This window comes from Branchiostoma belcheri, unplaced genomic scaffold (genome assembly GCF_001625305.1).
Source record: "Branchiostoma belcheri isolate BF01 breed outbred unplaced genomic scaffold, Haploidv18h27 scaffold99, whole genome shotgun sequence".
In the NCBI taxonomy this organism is placed as follows: Eukaryota; Metazoa; Chordata; class Leptocardii; order Amphioxiformes; family Branchiostomatidae; genus Branchiostoma; species Branchiostoma belcheri.
In genome coordinates this window covers 763,240-775,384 of record NW_017804675.1, presented here as the reverse complement: position 1 = coordinate 775,384, position 12,145 = coordinate 763,240, and the positions used below count along the sequence as shown (strand labels likewise).

General features: G+C 40.2%; 1 protein-coding gene across 1 annotated transcript in view; it reads right to left on the bottom strand.

Moving 5' to 3' along the window:
- Positions 1–12,145, bottom strand: part of LOC109462080 (ephrin type-A receptor 5-like) — a 69,481-nt gene that overhangs the window by 32,637 nt on the left and 24,699 nt on the right. The window contains exons 2-3 of the mRNA XM_019758578.1: positions 5,132–5,313; positions 4,597–4,744 (exon numbers count right to left, since the gene is read on the bottom strand). Coding sequence (XP_019614137.1) covers positions 4,597–4,744; positions 5,132–5,313 — 330 coding nt within the window. The remainder of the gene's footprint in view (positions 1–4,596; positions 4,745–5,131; positions 5,314–12,145) is intronic.

Below are 12,145 nucleotides of genomic sequence, written 5' to 3'. Positions count from 1 at the left end.
CTTTAAGTACAGTCCAAGGAGTTGGAGGCCCTCCTAAGTCATGTATAGCACCTTGAGATGCTAGCACATTCTTAAACTACTGTCGAAGGAGTTCTTGACCCTCCTAAGGTATTGTAAAACACCTTGATCCACTATCACATTCTTAAAGTACAGTCCAAGGAGTTGGAGAAGCTCCAAAGGCATGTAAAACACCTTGAGGCCAAGGAAAAAAAATGTTGTGTTTCCTGTTTCAGTCCTGAAAAAATTTAGGGATGGTAGCTATAGGGTGGGATTATTTTGTTTTCCTTCTTTCTTTATTAGACTTCGGCAATCTTGAATTCCAGTCTACGATAGTTCTTGGGAAATATGAGTGTTTAAACACCTCAATTCTTGGTTGATAACTCTGATATTTGAAGGCTTGACTGTTTCTTGTTCTTTTCTGGGCTGGTATCAGATACTTAGTGGTTGGTACGTCCTCCAGTTTATTAGTCATTTTGTACATCATGCATGCACAGTCTGGACATCTTTCTTCTGTCTTCCAAGGAGACCAACTGTAGGTTTCTTTTCATTTCCATGACACTAGCACCTCTTTCATAGTTGTTCATACAGAATCTTGCAGCTTGGTTCTGCACCCTTTCCAATTTGTCTTAGTCTTTCTTTGTAAATGGATCCCATACTATTGCGGCATATTCTGGGGTCGGTCGGGCAACAGGAAACACAACGTTCTTCCCTAGTCCTGCGCTGCAGTGCTGAGTTATTGGAGCAGAACCACCAGAACTGCGCCGCCATGTCTGATGGAGGATTCCCTCCCAGTCAGGCGTATCCCACTCTAATTGCTGCTGGGCTGTAACACCCAGCTATACTGAAGACGGAGATTGAAAACTGACCCTTATATTCATGACTGTTTATAGATAAGACAAGTGCTTGCAAATAGGCAATGTCTCCTTTAATTGTCTTGCTACAATCTACATTGTATATACGTACTTCCTGAAATTAAAGACCTTGACAGACTCAGAGCTCCAGAGTTGTATTTTTCATTTTTTGTTTCAAATTGACCATATTGCAAAAAGGTAAATGCAGTTATCAAAACTAATTCTGTAAGAAACCAAGCAACACTTGTATTGCCTGCTGAACTAAAGTGACTGCCATGTTTGTAGTTTCTCTTTGGAGGATCGTAGAGAAGGGGCAAAGCAATCATCATCATCAGGATGAAAGTGACCAAATTCTCAACTGAAGACATGAAATTACATACATCTACGAATATATACCAAAACTGATTACTCCCCCAAAGCTGAAATCAAGCAAAACTACCCAAACATCCTAGTAACAAATTCACAAAAGTATCCTAGGCATCTAAGATCTTTTTCCGTGTTACTTCAAGACTCGGTAACACAAATTAATACCTCCAACACAGCTGCAGTGCAGATAACTGTTTGACACCCAGCCAACATTTTGCAATTTTGTATAAGCCATCGGTTTTGATCTGGACTTTTAAGTGTGTAATGTTACATGTATTTGCAGGCTGAAAGTATTTCCGAATTCTAGGACAAAATTTTGACATTCCGCAATATTGTACAACACTGAAAAAAAGTATTTCCACCACTGACACCTGTTCCCACTGCGCTGTAGAGAACTCTGTACGTCTGCTTTTAAAGCTTCCCTGTGGAACTGCAAGTGTCAATGTCTGGCTGACAACTGCAGTTAGTTATGACAGCTAGGATGTAGGGGTTTTCTTTCAAAATTTACACAACCAGTATCGTCTCTCACCTTGCTGACGTTTCGGTGTCTATCAGACACCTTCCTCAGAGCTTCTGACTGGAGTTCTGCTTCTCACCGCTACATGTATATGTAGCCAATGCAGAACTCCAGCCAGAAGCTCTGAGGAAGGTGTCTGATAGACACCAAAATGTAAACAAGGAAAGCCAAGACATGTAAAAGAAAACTCCTGTATCCTATACCCTACCAACCTGATGAAACTATTTTGGGGAGTGCCGATAACTGTTTGACACCTGTTCCCACTGCGCTGTAGAGAACTCTGTACGTCTGCTTTTAAAGCTTCCCGGTGGAACTGCAAGTGTCAATGTCTGGCTGACAGCTGGGCTGAGTTTAATGGATGTTATATTAAAGACGGTGTCCCTGATGGGGCTGAGACTGTTGCATCAGCTATTGGGGAAGTTTTTCAGGGCCGAAATGATCACTGTAAATCTGGAAATGTTTGCAGTGGTTTTCTCGAGTCTATCTACTGTATGATCATGACATTGCAAATTATAGTAATAATGTGGTTTTGTGCAATTGTATTGTTTTGACTGCAAACTTCAAATGCCACAATAATCTCCTTTTAGGTCCATTCAACAACAAAATTGAATCTCTGCAAAAAATAAAGGAGTTTACAGTCAACACATAGGGTGGACATGTTGAAGACTAGAGACCTACAAAATGTACTACGTGACCTCCAGTTTTTGTTGTCTTCCTTTGAGACTTAAACTATTGTTAATGGAGTCCATATTGGAGATGGTGCCTCAACGGACACAGTTCCATCAGAGAGCTAAGGGAGTCCACCACTGAAGTTTTTGTACCCATCTATCTTTTTACCCAGAACTGCACCTACTTAGTTCTATGCCTGAACGGGTTAGGGTTGGGAACAGGTACGGTTCTTGATAGGCTGCACGTATTGAAGAATGTATATTTGCCCCAGGCATGGATCTAGATAGGCTCCATGTACAGTAAATGGGGAGCATGTAATATAATTTTGCCTCAAACCCACACTTGTTTACACACAAGCTTCAGATTTAATTTCAACAACAAGAGAAGCAAATGGACCAAAAGGTGGCCGATTGCCTCCGGCTAAAAGGTCAAACAACAAACAAGCGCGCTTCTTTGGTCCTGAGTAGATCGATACTCCAAACTCTTCAGTTGATGAGAGTCCCAATAAACGTGTTGAGTGCTGGAGGGATTCACAGGCAACACTCATCAATATCTATTGACTGCTGAGGAGCAAGTATTGAAGACCTGGATCCAAGGATCAGATGTATGAGGGGCGTTCGATAAGTTGATGAACTGGTTGTCAACTTCGCCCACAAGCAAGAGGCCAACTCAAATTTCAGATCCTGTAAACTTTTTTAAATATTGATACTGAAGAAAATTATATTATGACCATGGTCAATTTTGACTGAAGGAGGCCATATAACCTTCTTTGCACTGACCTGAAGGAAGTCTAGCTTTTGGCACCAGGATCTCTTTTGCTTATGCAATGTTGTAGGTACATGTAGCTGTGAAGATATCAACAAGCTCAATTACAGCTTATACATGTATTGGGGCATCAGTTTCTGATCATACAAAAATTAATTTTGCAAGCATTGATGAACCAGAATCAACACCAGATAGACCTCTACCAGTATTGCCACCAATACTCTTTTAGCGGACAACTCCCCAGGCATGTTATCTGTCTATATGGCCAATTTCTACTCTTTACGAAGCCTGGTAGAGGACACGAGTCCTACAAATAGGTGAAACAACATGCAGTTGAAAAGTTCTCCTCTTAAACAAAGCAGATTTGCATAACGCCTTAAGACACCTTCCCATCAGATAAAGAACCTGCCCGGGGAGTTAAGACCATGTTGACAAGACGCTTCCTTGATTACTTGTCCCTCTGACCTCCCTGGATCTTACGCTCCACATCCCAGTGTTGTAGGTCAATCGATACCCCTATAAAATCTGTCCCCTTCAGTCAGTGTCACCCATCACCCATCCTGCCTGGAACACTGGGCAAACAAGCATATCAAGCACCCACCATCCAAATTTTTTAAACTTAAGATCAATCAGTACTTTCATCTGTTAGAACTTTTATCTTTCGTGATGAAAATTGGAATCTCAGGCGCTTATACTTCCGTTGCAGGTATCTGATCTGACACCCAGTAAAAATCAGCTGACCTTTGTGACAGTAATTGTTTAATCTGGCTGTTATCACTCATGCAGTGATTAATGGGCGAGTGGTAATGGTTAAAGAGTTGCGAAGACCCCATTTGTTTTAATGGCCAGCTTCATTATCTTTACTAATGCGCGCCTGGTGGGTTTGGAAAGGCAGACTGTAAGCTGCAAGCAGAATGTACTTTGAATACACAAAGGGTTTGAATTGCAAACTGTAATCTGAATTGCATAACCTTAATAGTTTGTTTGCATAACTGGTACCTGACTACAGGTTATAAGTGTTTGTGGATAGTGTTCAGCACCAAGGACAGGAACTCACCAGTTTTTGTACAGTAAGTACATATACAAGCAAGGGGGCTCAATGAAATTCCGCCTTGGTACAAGCTGTATAATACTGGACTGTAGGGTTTGATCCACTACTATTTGTGTAAAGTGTGGTGGGAATTGTTAATGTGCTTGAGGTGTGGCTCTCCTGAAACACAGGACTCCTGGAGCTCCAATTTTACCTGCACTTAGAGCAGCTGAAGTTAGGGTTCTCATCGAATACAATGGATGAATTAACATTAACCAGCATATGCAGGTGGTATTTCCAGCCCTGTGATGATTGGTTCACTCAAAGAAGAAGTGTAACACAATGTCATGTTTTTTATTATGTATAATGATTATATAATTAATTTTCAATGTACTTACGAGCAACGTTGGTCTTCAGTGTGATGGACTCAAAGCGATCTTTCACGTTGCTGGTGCCGGACACCCCGTTTTCTGCATGGACCTCGAAACGATACTTGGTGTACGCCATCAGGCCTTCGATGGTAACCATGGTGTTGTTTAGTCCCACCTGTAAACAAACAAACAAACAATTATCTCTGTTAATAAACAAAGTGTTCTATTGACACAACAATGTCTCAGGGGATGTTACATGCAAGCTGTTTGCAACATTTCACGTACAGCTTGAAATTAAAGGACTGGTGTAAAAAGTATGTTTCTAAAAATTTCTTTTTCTTTCCTTAAACTACAGCAAGTAAATTCTATGGATGACATCTGCACGCACATTGATTTTTGCCTCATTTTTAAGAAATAAAGGAGAAATTTTCTATAAAATTGTTTGCATTTGATTTATTTTTGAGGCTATTGCAGTGGCTTGGAAGATTAGCTACATATGACTACTTTGTTTCAATTTTAGCAAACGGAGTCAAAAAGTATCTACAGTTTCTACAATTGTCACCTTAGCCGGTCGATACTGGACGTCCCTGCGACAGCCGACACACGTGATGTCGTGACACCGCCAGCAGACGATCTTGTAGTGAAGGTCATGCCGGCCGCCATTGTCCACCGGGGTCTCCCACTGCAGTTCCACCGTCGTCATGTTGATGTTGGAGATGATGTTCCTGGGTTTGGACGGTGGAGCTGTGGGGATAAAAATCCAGGCGTAAATATTCGGCTTTCTAGAAACTTGACCTAATGTAGAAACAAACTTTGTGCATTACATTGGTACATTACAAGATATCAGAAACTTCAAGACTTCTGGAACATATAATTCCTGCTTCAGGCATTAGTCTTAATGCCAAGCCTCTGAGTGTACAAGAACCCAATACACTAATTGAGAAAAGTAGGGGTGAGCCAGTATGCCTGGCTACAAATGCCAGCTGCAGCGAAACTACTTGAAAGAGGTTATGCACTCTTGTTATAGGAAGATTAGCCTTATGGAACTTTAGTTGATATTCCACTAGATGCCATGCTTTGCAATAAATTGTGCTTTTCAAGATGATATAGAATCATATTTATTGCACAAGTTGAGGATGACTGCTTAACCTGTACCTTTTAAGTATAGCACCCACCCACCCTGCTAAAGTACATTGTAGCACATACATGTAGTACCTACTGGTAACGTTAGTACATGTAAGCATCAGCATATTAAGTAGCAACCATTTGTGGATCAGTGCCAAACTTGTCCCTTCCTTACATTAAGTAGTCTGGCAGCGAGGCTGGGTCACTCGGTCAACTACCTCCCGACATTATCCAATTTACTACTCCAAGGTCACGATTAGTCTTTCAATAGAGGTCATAGAAAACATGGAGGTCCCCTGCAGAATTAGATTGAACCAGTTTGTGCATCACTTCAGTCTACTAGAATTGGAAAAGTAAGATTGTCTTTCCATTAGATGGACATTGCTGAGCAAAATTAGATTTGTGTGGCCCTCAATTTTATGATTAGAATAATGAAGGACAACACAAAGTATGATTTAAAACACAGCAAAAAAACACACATTCTTTGTCTATGAATTTCGTCGAGTGATCTGTTAACTATTTGGTCACTCAATGGTCGAAGCCACCTTGCCACAAAAGATTTCTTCCAAAATAAAATCCTTGGAACTAGTAGAAGCAACTTCTGGACACCTGTCATGTTCTCTGAGGCATATTCTCTGCATCCTGAGTGTGTGATTGTATATTTGGAGGACCCCCAAGTCCAAATGGTTTCATCCATTATGAGTCATATAACGTCATACTTTTTTATTCTAAGAACTGTTTGATAAACCTAGACCCACCCTGCCCAATTGTGTGGGGATTTCTTATTAATTGCTATAAACAAAAACATTCAACCAGCAACACCCAGGACTTCTTGTTTTTCTTTCCATCTACGAATGGACTAGACAAAGCTTCTAGACAAAATTCAGATCCATGTACACAACCATGTAGATTGATCCCGATATGCACCACCCTTATTCGTCCTAAAAAACAAAACATCTGCCAACACCCAGGTCTTGCTGTTTTTCATTCCCTATATGACTGAAAGTAGACAATTAAATCTTCTAGTTTTAGATGAGATTCAGATTCAGATCCATGTAGATTGATGTTGATATGCACCACCTTAATTCGTCTTAAAAAACAAAACATCTGCCAATACCCAGGCCTCGTTGTTTTTCCTTCCTAATAGTTGTATATCTGAAATAGACAATTGAAGCTTGAGATTCAGATTCATGAATGATGTAGATAAATGCTGATCTGCATCACCCTGTGTCATCTGCATCTCCCCATTAATGACTTCTGATTGGCTTCGGGATTGGGGGGGTCAGAGTTCAGGCAGAAGTCCTTGGAAGGGAATGAAGTGATTATAGCAGACAAGGAAAACGAAGCCATGCACATCGAGAGGAGGATGGGAGCAAGTTTGGAGCTCTGTCGTGTGCAATCAGTCGGCTCTCAGTCTTTTGGTTCCAATTTTCACTGCCTGAATGACTTAGTATACAAGATAGGCAAAGTTATGGACAAGTTTTCAGCAATCTCTATGAAGTGAGTGAGTGAATATGTGAGAGACTAGTAGGTAAAGAGACAGACAGACAGATAAATTGTAGCCTGGGTGCCATCCGATTTGTAACAGCAACCCCAATTTTTTCGGGGCACCCAGGCTACATTTGTAGATAAATAGATGATAATAGCTAGAGAAAATATAAATCAACTATGTAGATAAATACAGTTTTGTAGGCAACAAACCATCCCTGATCAGATGCTATCAACAGCAGTCCTTTGGGCATGCTTTATGGAAAATTTGCAGAACCGAATTCTAGTCCCAGTACTCAAAAATCCTCCCCCAACATAGTGAAGTTACTGGATTGAACCCAATTCTACACAGTAACTTTTATGTACTTTGTGTTAACGTCCAAACTAAAGTATTATGACTCCACAATCAGCAAATGGGTCCATAACGTCTAGCAATCAAACTCAACAGAATTGAAACGATGGAAAATCAAAGAAACAGTCTTGTTCCGACGATCATTTACAGCGAGCCCTCATTTGCGAATCGGACGTATACTGCCTCCGCGAAATCCCGACCTATTTTCGAGTTCCTCTATTTCCGCTGATAAAAGAGTTTACAACTGCGAGCGAATTCCTTTAAACCTCTGCAGTCCACTGATTGCATGGTACCAGTACAAAGAGATTTAATGTTAAACATAGCTTTACATGCCCTGAATCGTAACACACGCGCTTGATTGTGATTCCTGCTGCATTTTCAGTCTAACAACTTGTTATACGGACTCATACATCAGGGAAGCTCAGGTGCAGGGCTGCATTCCAACAGGTTCATTATGTGTGGTATAAGTAACAGTTTAATGGCATGCGCCACGGTTTGACCCTCTATCTACTGTAAAATACATATGGATGAACAGTTCTGGCTTGTGTATATTTATGTTTTTGTTTCCGGCAAGAGAGAAATATTGATGTTGTTTATTCTGTGTTTCATGATTCTCTAACTCAATGTGAACCATGTTGAAACATTGCAATCTTGCCCAGTTAATTCTAGATGATTTCATTAATTGTAAAATGCATTGTTACCCATGCAAAATAACTGCAGCTTGACATAAGGGCAAGGGGAAGGTTTATAACAGTCACTGTATAGGATCAGGACCTGGTCACATGTAAGATGAACTGGAATGCACCCCATAAACTGAAGAAGAAATCAGAGAATTCAGACCTTCAGGATGGAAGTGCTTTTGGTTTTCGTGAATATACATGTATGTTTCGGAACTGTGAGGGGGATTGTATTTTTTTGGTATCATGTATGATGTGATTGTCATTGGGAATTACACCACTTCCTGAATTCCTCCACATACTGCCCACTTACTCCTATATCTTCAGTTTAAGCTTGAGTACTCATACATTGTATGTCTCTTATATGTCTCACAAGGGATGAAGAGGATACTACTCGGTAAATAACATGTGTTAGGTAGTATACTAGTGGATAAGGTTATAGATCACAATGAGTGTTTGAAGTATGATATTATAGGTGTAGGTTCCCAGTACTAAACAGTTTACCACTCCTAGCCCGTATAACTGTGCGTAGATTTACGTTGTCCCGGCTTCCCACTCTGCCTGTAAAGGGAGGCGGAGTCGGCAGATTTATGAAAAGTTTTACGTCGCTCCAATCTGTCGGGGTAATCACTGAGCGCTGTAAAGAACCAATCCCTGCACTCCATCATAGCACTGGCCGACAGGGATCCAGTGATCGGGTTTCATAGTCAGGGATGGAAAACTGATACTGTGGCATAAGTAATTCTGTAAACCTGTTCTCGACATTTACATGATAAAATTTGGTGCAGGTGGCATGGCAATGTAAAGAACCAATCCCTGCACTCCATCATAGCGCTGGCCGGCAGGGATGGCAGCAGTGTGATCGGGTTTGGCATACTGATAACCTGGGGCATAAGCAATTCTGTAATCTTGTTCTTGAACTTTCAGGGATAAAATTTGGTGCAGTTATTGCACAATAATAATGGTTTATTGTCAACAATTGAAATTGTCCACAGTTTGCAGCCACATGTGTTGATGTAAGGACATTACAACAGTTATAACTAATATTGGGTTGTATTAGTCCACTGAATATTATACTGTTGGTGGTATGGAGTGTGGGATTCGAGTATGATCAGGTTTCATGGCCTATATACATGTATACACCAAAAGGTGGTCTTCATGATTACATTTAATGGTTTTGCATTTGACACCATAATCCATACAACTTTATTTCAATTTTCCACGTGTAGAACTACTTGAAATTCCTCTTTACATCACAAAACTCACAAATTAATAATAAACTTTATTTACACAGTGTGCATATTTCCAAGTAACGTTACATGTAACAAGACTATTCATTTCAGCTCAATTACTCCAGAGTATGACTAACACTTATAAGTACAATTCACTCTTTCTTCTTCCATACTTCTGTATGAATACTCATGCTTCTGAGAGATAAAAAACTTGGCGAGACAGCTTCAATTCCGCCACACAATGGAGCCAAACAGCTCAAAATAAACCTGTTACAGGGGAGAAAGGCAGGGAGGATTCGCCACACAATACGGACTTTTCATTTCAACTTTTCTCTAGACTTTGACTAACAATTATAACAACTAGTTATGCCAAAAAAACAGTTACTTGAACAACTGGATGTGATTTTGGAAATGGCCAGATGTTTCAGGTACATGTAGCATCCAATACCTTTCGTAACGGCTGGTTCATTTACTCTTCCTAGATCCATATACATGTATGCTTGCAAACTCGTGCTTCTGCGAGATAAAAAACATGGCGAGACAGCTTCAATTTTGCCACACAATGTAGCCAAACAGCTCGAAATAAACCTGTTACAGCGGAGAAAGGCAGGGAGGATTCGCCACACAATACGGACTCCCGGTCCGTCTGGGAGCATATTGTACCGCGGTGCGGAGTCATAAGTCACTTCCTATCTTATCTCCGGCTTCATCAAGCAAGAAAAGCTTGCAGCCATCCGTTCAATTAACCTATTACAGGAGTTTAGCTGGGAACTGATAGTGGAGGGATCGTGACTTTGCATGGGGAGTGAGGGTAGGGAGGATAAGGCAGGGATAATTCAATTATCTGTTTAGCGAATTTCCTTTCATTTGCCGGTTTTTGGCACTACCGAAAGAATCAAACTATTTACTTATACCTACATTTATTTTATAAACTGGAGTTGAGAAATTTCAATGTTAGAGTCACAGTCTTCCATGGTATTGCCTAATACAGTTATTTTTTCCTTTCATTCTACTGGACATGTGCTTATTATACTAGATTAGCATATGATATAAGCTGTTACTAGTGCACTCCTAGATTCATTCTGTGACATCACTGATACCTAAGTCCGTGAATAATTTGGTCATAACAACACTGGTAGTATTGGGCTTTTGAAATGTAATTTCCTTTATTTCAAAGCTCAGAGGACCTAAATAATCTTTTCCCTGCTGCCTAGCAGCCCCATGATGGAAACAAATTTGGTACCATTAATGACTACCTTATAGCAGGCTGAAGGTTTAAAAACATAAAGCCAAATGCTGCACTGTTGATACTTTTGTGAAAGAACCCACACATATCGCACTTTAACATACTCATTGTCCATGCTTCACCGCATGCATACACTACCGTAACCACATGGAGATTACTGATCCACTGCTGCGTTTTTGACAATGAAAACATTTCTTTTATTTATCTACAGGTTTCAATTGCCCTTTAATGAATAATTTTGCGTCTTATGATCAAATAATTTCGGGAAGATTGCTATTCATTGCACTGTGACATTGACTCATCTAAATTCCATCTCCCTGTCATGTTGCTAATAAATTTGCCACATTTGTCTCACTTTATTATCAAAATATACATTCTCGACACACTCCCTGTCAGTTCTAGCTGGTGAGGAGGTGCTTACGTTGTTTTAAGACCACCAAAACTTCATTACATGGACGACAGCCCTTGGAATTCTCAAATATGACGCAAGAATAAAAATGAGAACACGTATAGACACTCCAAAAATATGTACAAATTTTAAAAATAAACAGATGACTATTAAATATTCTAACAAAAATGAATGAGCCAGATTTTGAAGGTGATTCAAGAACAAAGGTATTAGTCCCTGACAGTTGAAATTTCCTTCTTACTCTAGCTAAGGTTAATTGTATGTAGGAACGTACATCTGCAAGTGTGTCAGAACATATAGGCATTTTGGGACATAGACATCTTTGGCCACAGATTTGTCCCAAATACTTCACATAAACTCTAATTCTATGGATCAAAAATCTAATCTCTGACAACACAACCATACGTTCCCTCTACAGTGCATAACCACGAACAAAGCATCCAAAAGAAAGAAGACTGCACTACGCAATAACCACAGAGACAACCAAAACTGTACGCAACATTAACAACAAAACCGACGCGATATTTGTCGGACACCCTACACTAAACACATTCAGTATGGCACTGAGAAAGCAGCCGACTTTCTCGCAACAAACGATCTGACGATGTGGCAATTGCTGTGGCAAGTCGATACCCTCCCGCTACGGTGGGCCATAAAGGAAGCAATACGGAGACTTAATGGTGCAGAGCTGGCCTGCAGTTTGTGAGTCATCTTCTGGGCAATCTTAAAATCAATGTTTGGGTCAGCGAGAGGGGAAATGTGCATGCCTGTGTGGTTGGGGTTTGGGGAGGAAAGCGGCCACAAAATTGCCTGGATTTTACACTTCTTGAAGACAAATTCGGTATGCATTGTATATCTCAATGTTTCCTCCATTGTTGAAGTGGTGTAACAAGGCCACACTAGGACAGCACACTCTATACAATTCTGGAATTATTTAACCCATTATTCATCAATTGAAAACTGCTTTTTACAGACCAATCACGATCAAGAATGATAATTAGAACAAATAAGATTTTAACTAACGAATGAGAATAAAAGAATGAGAAT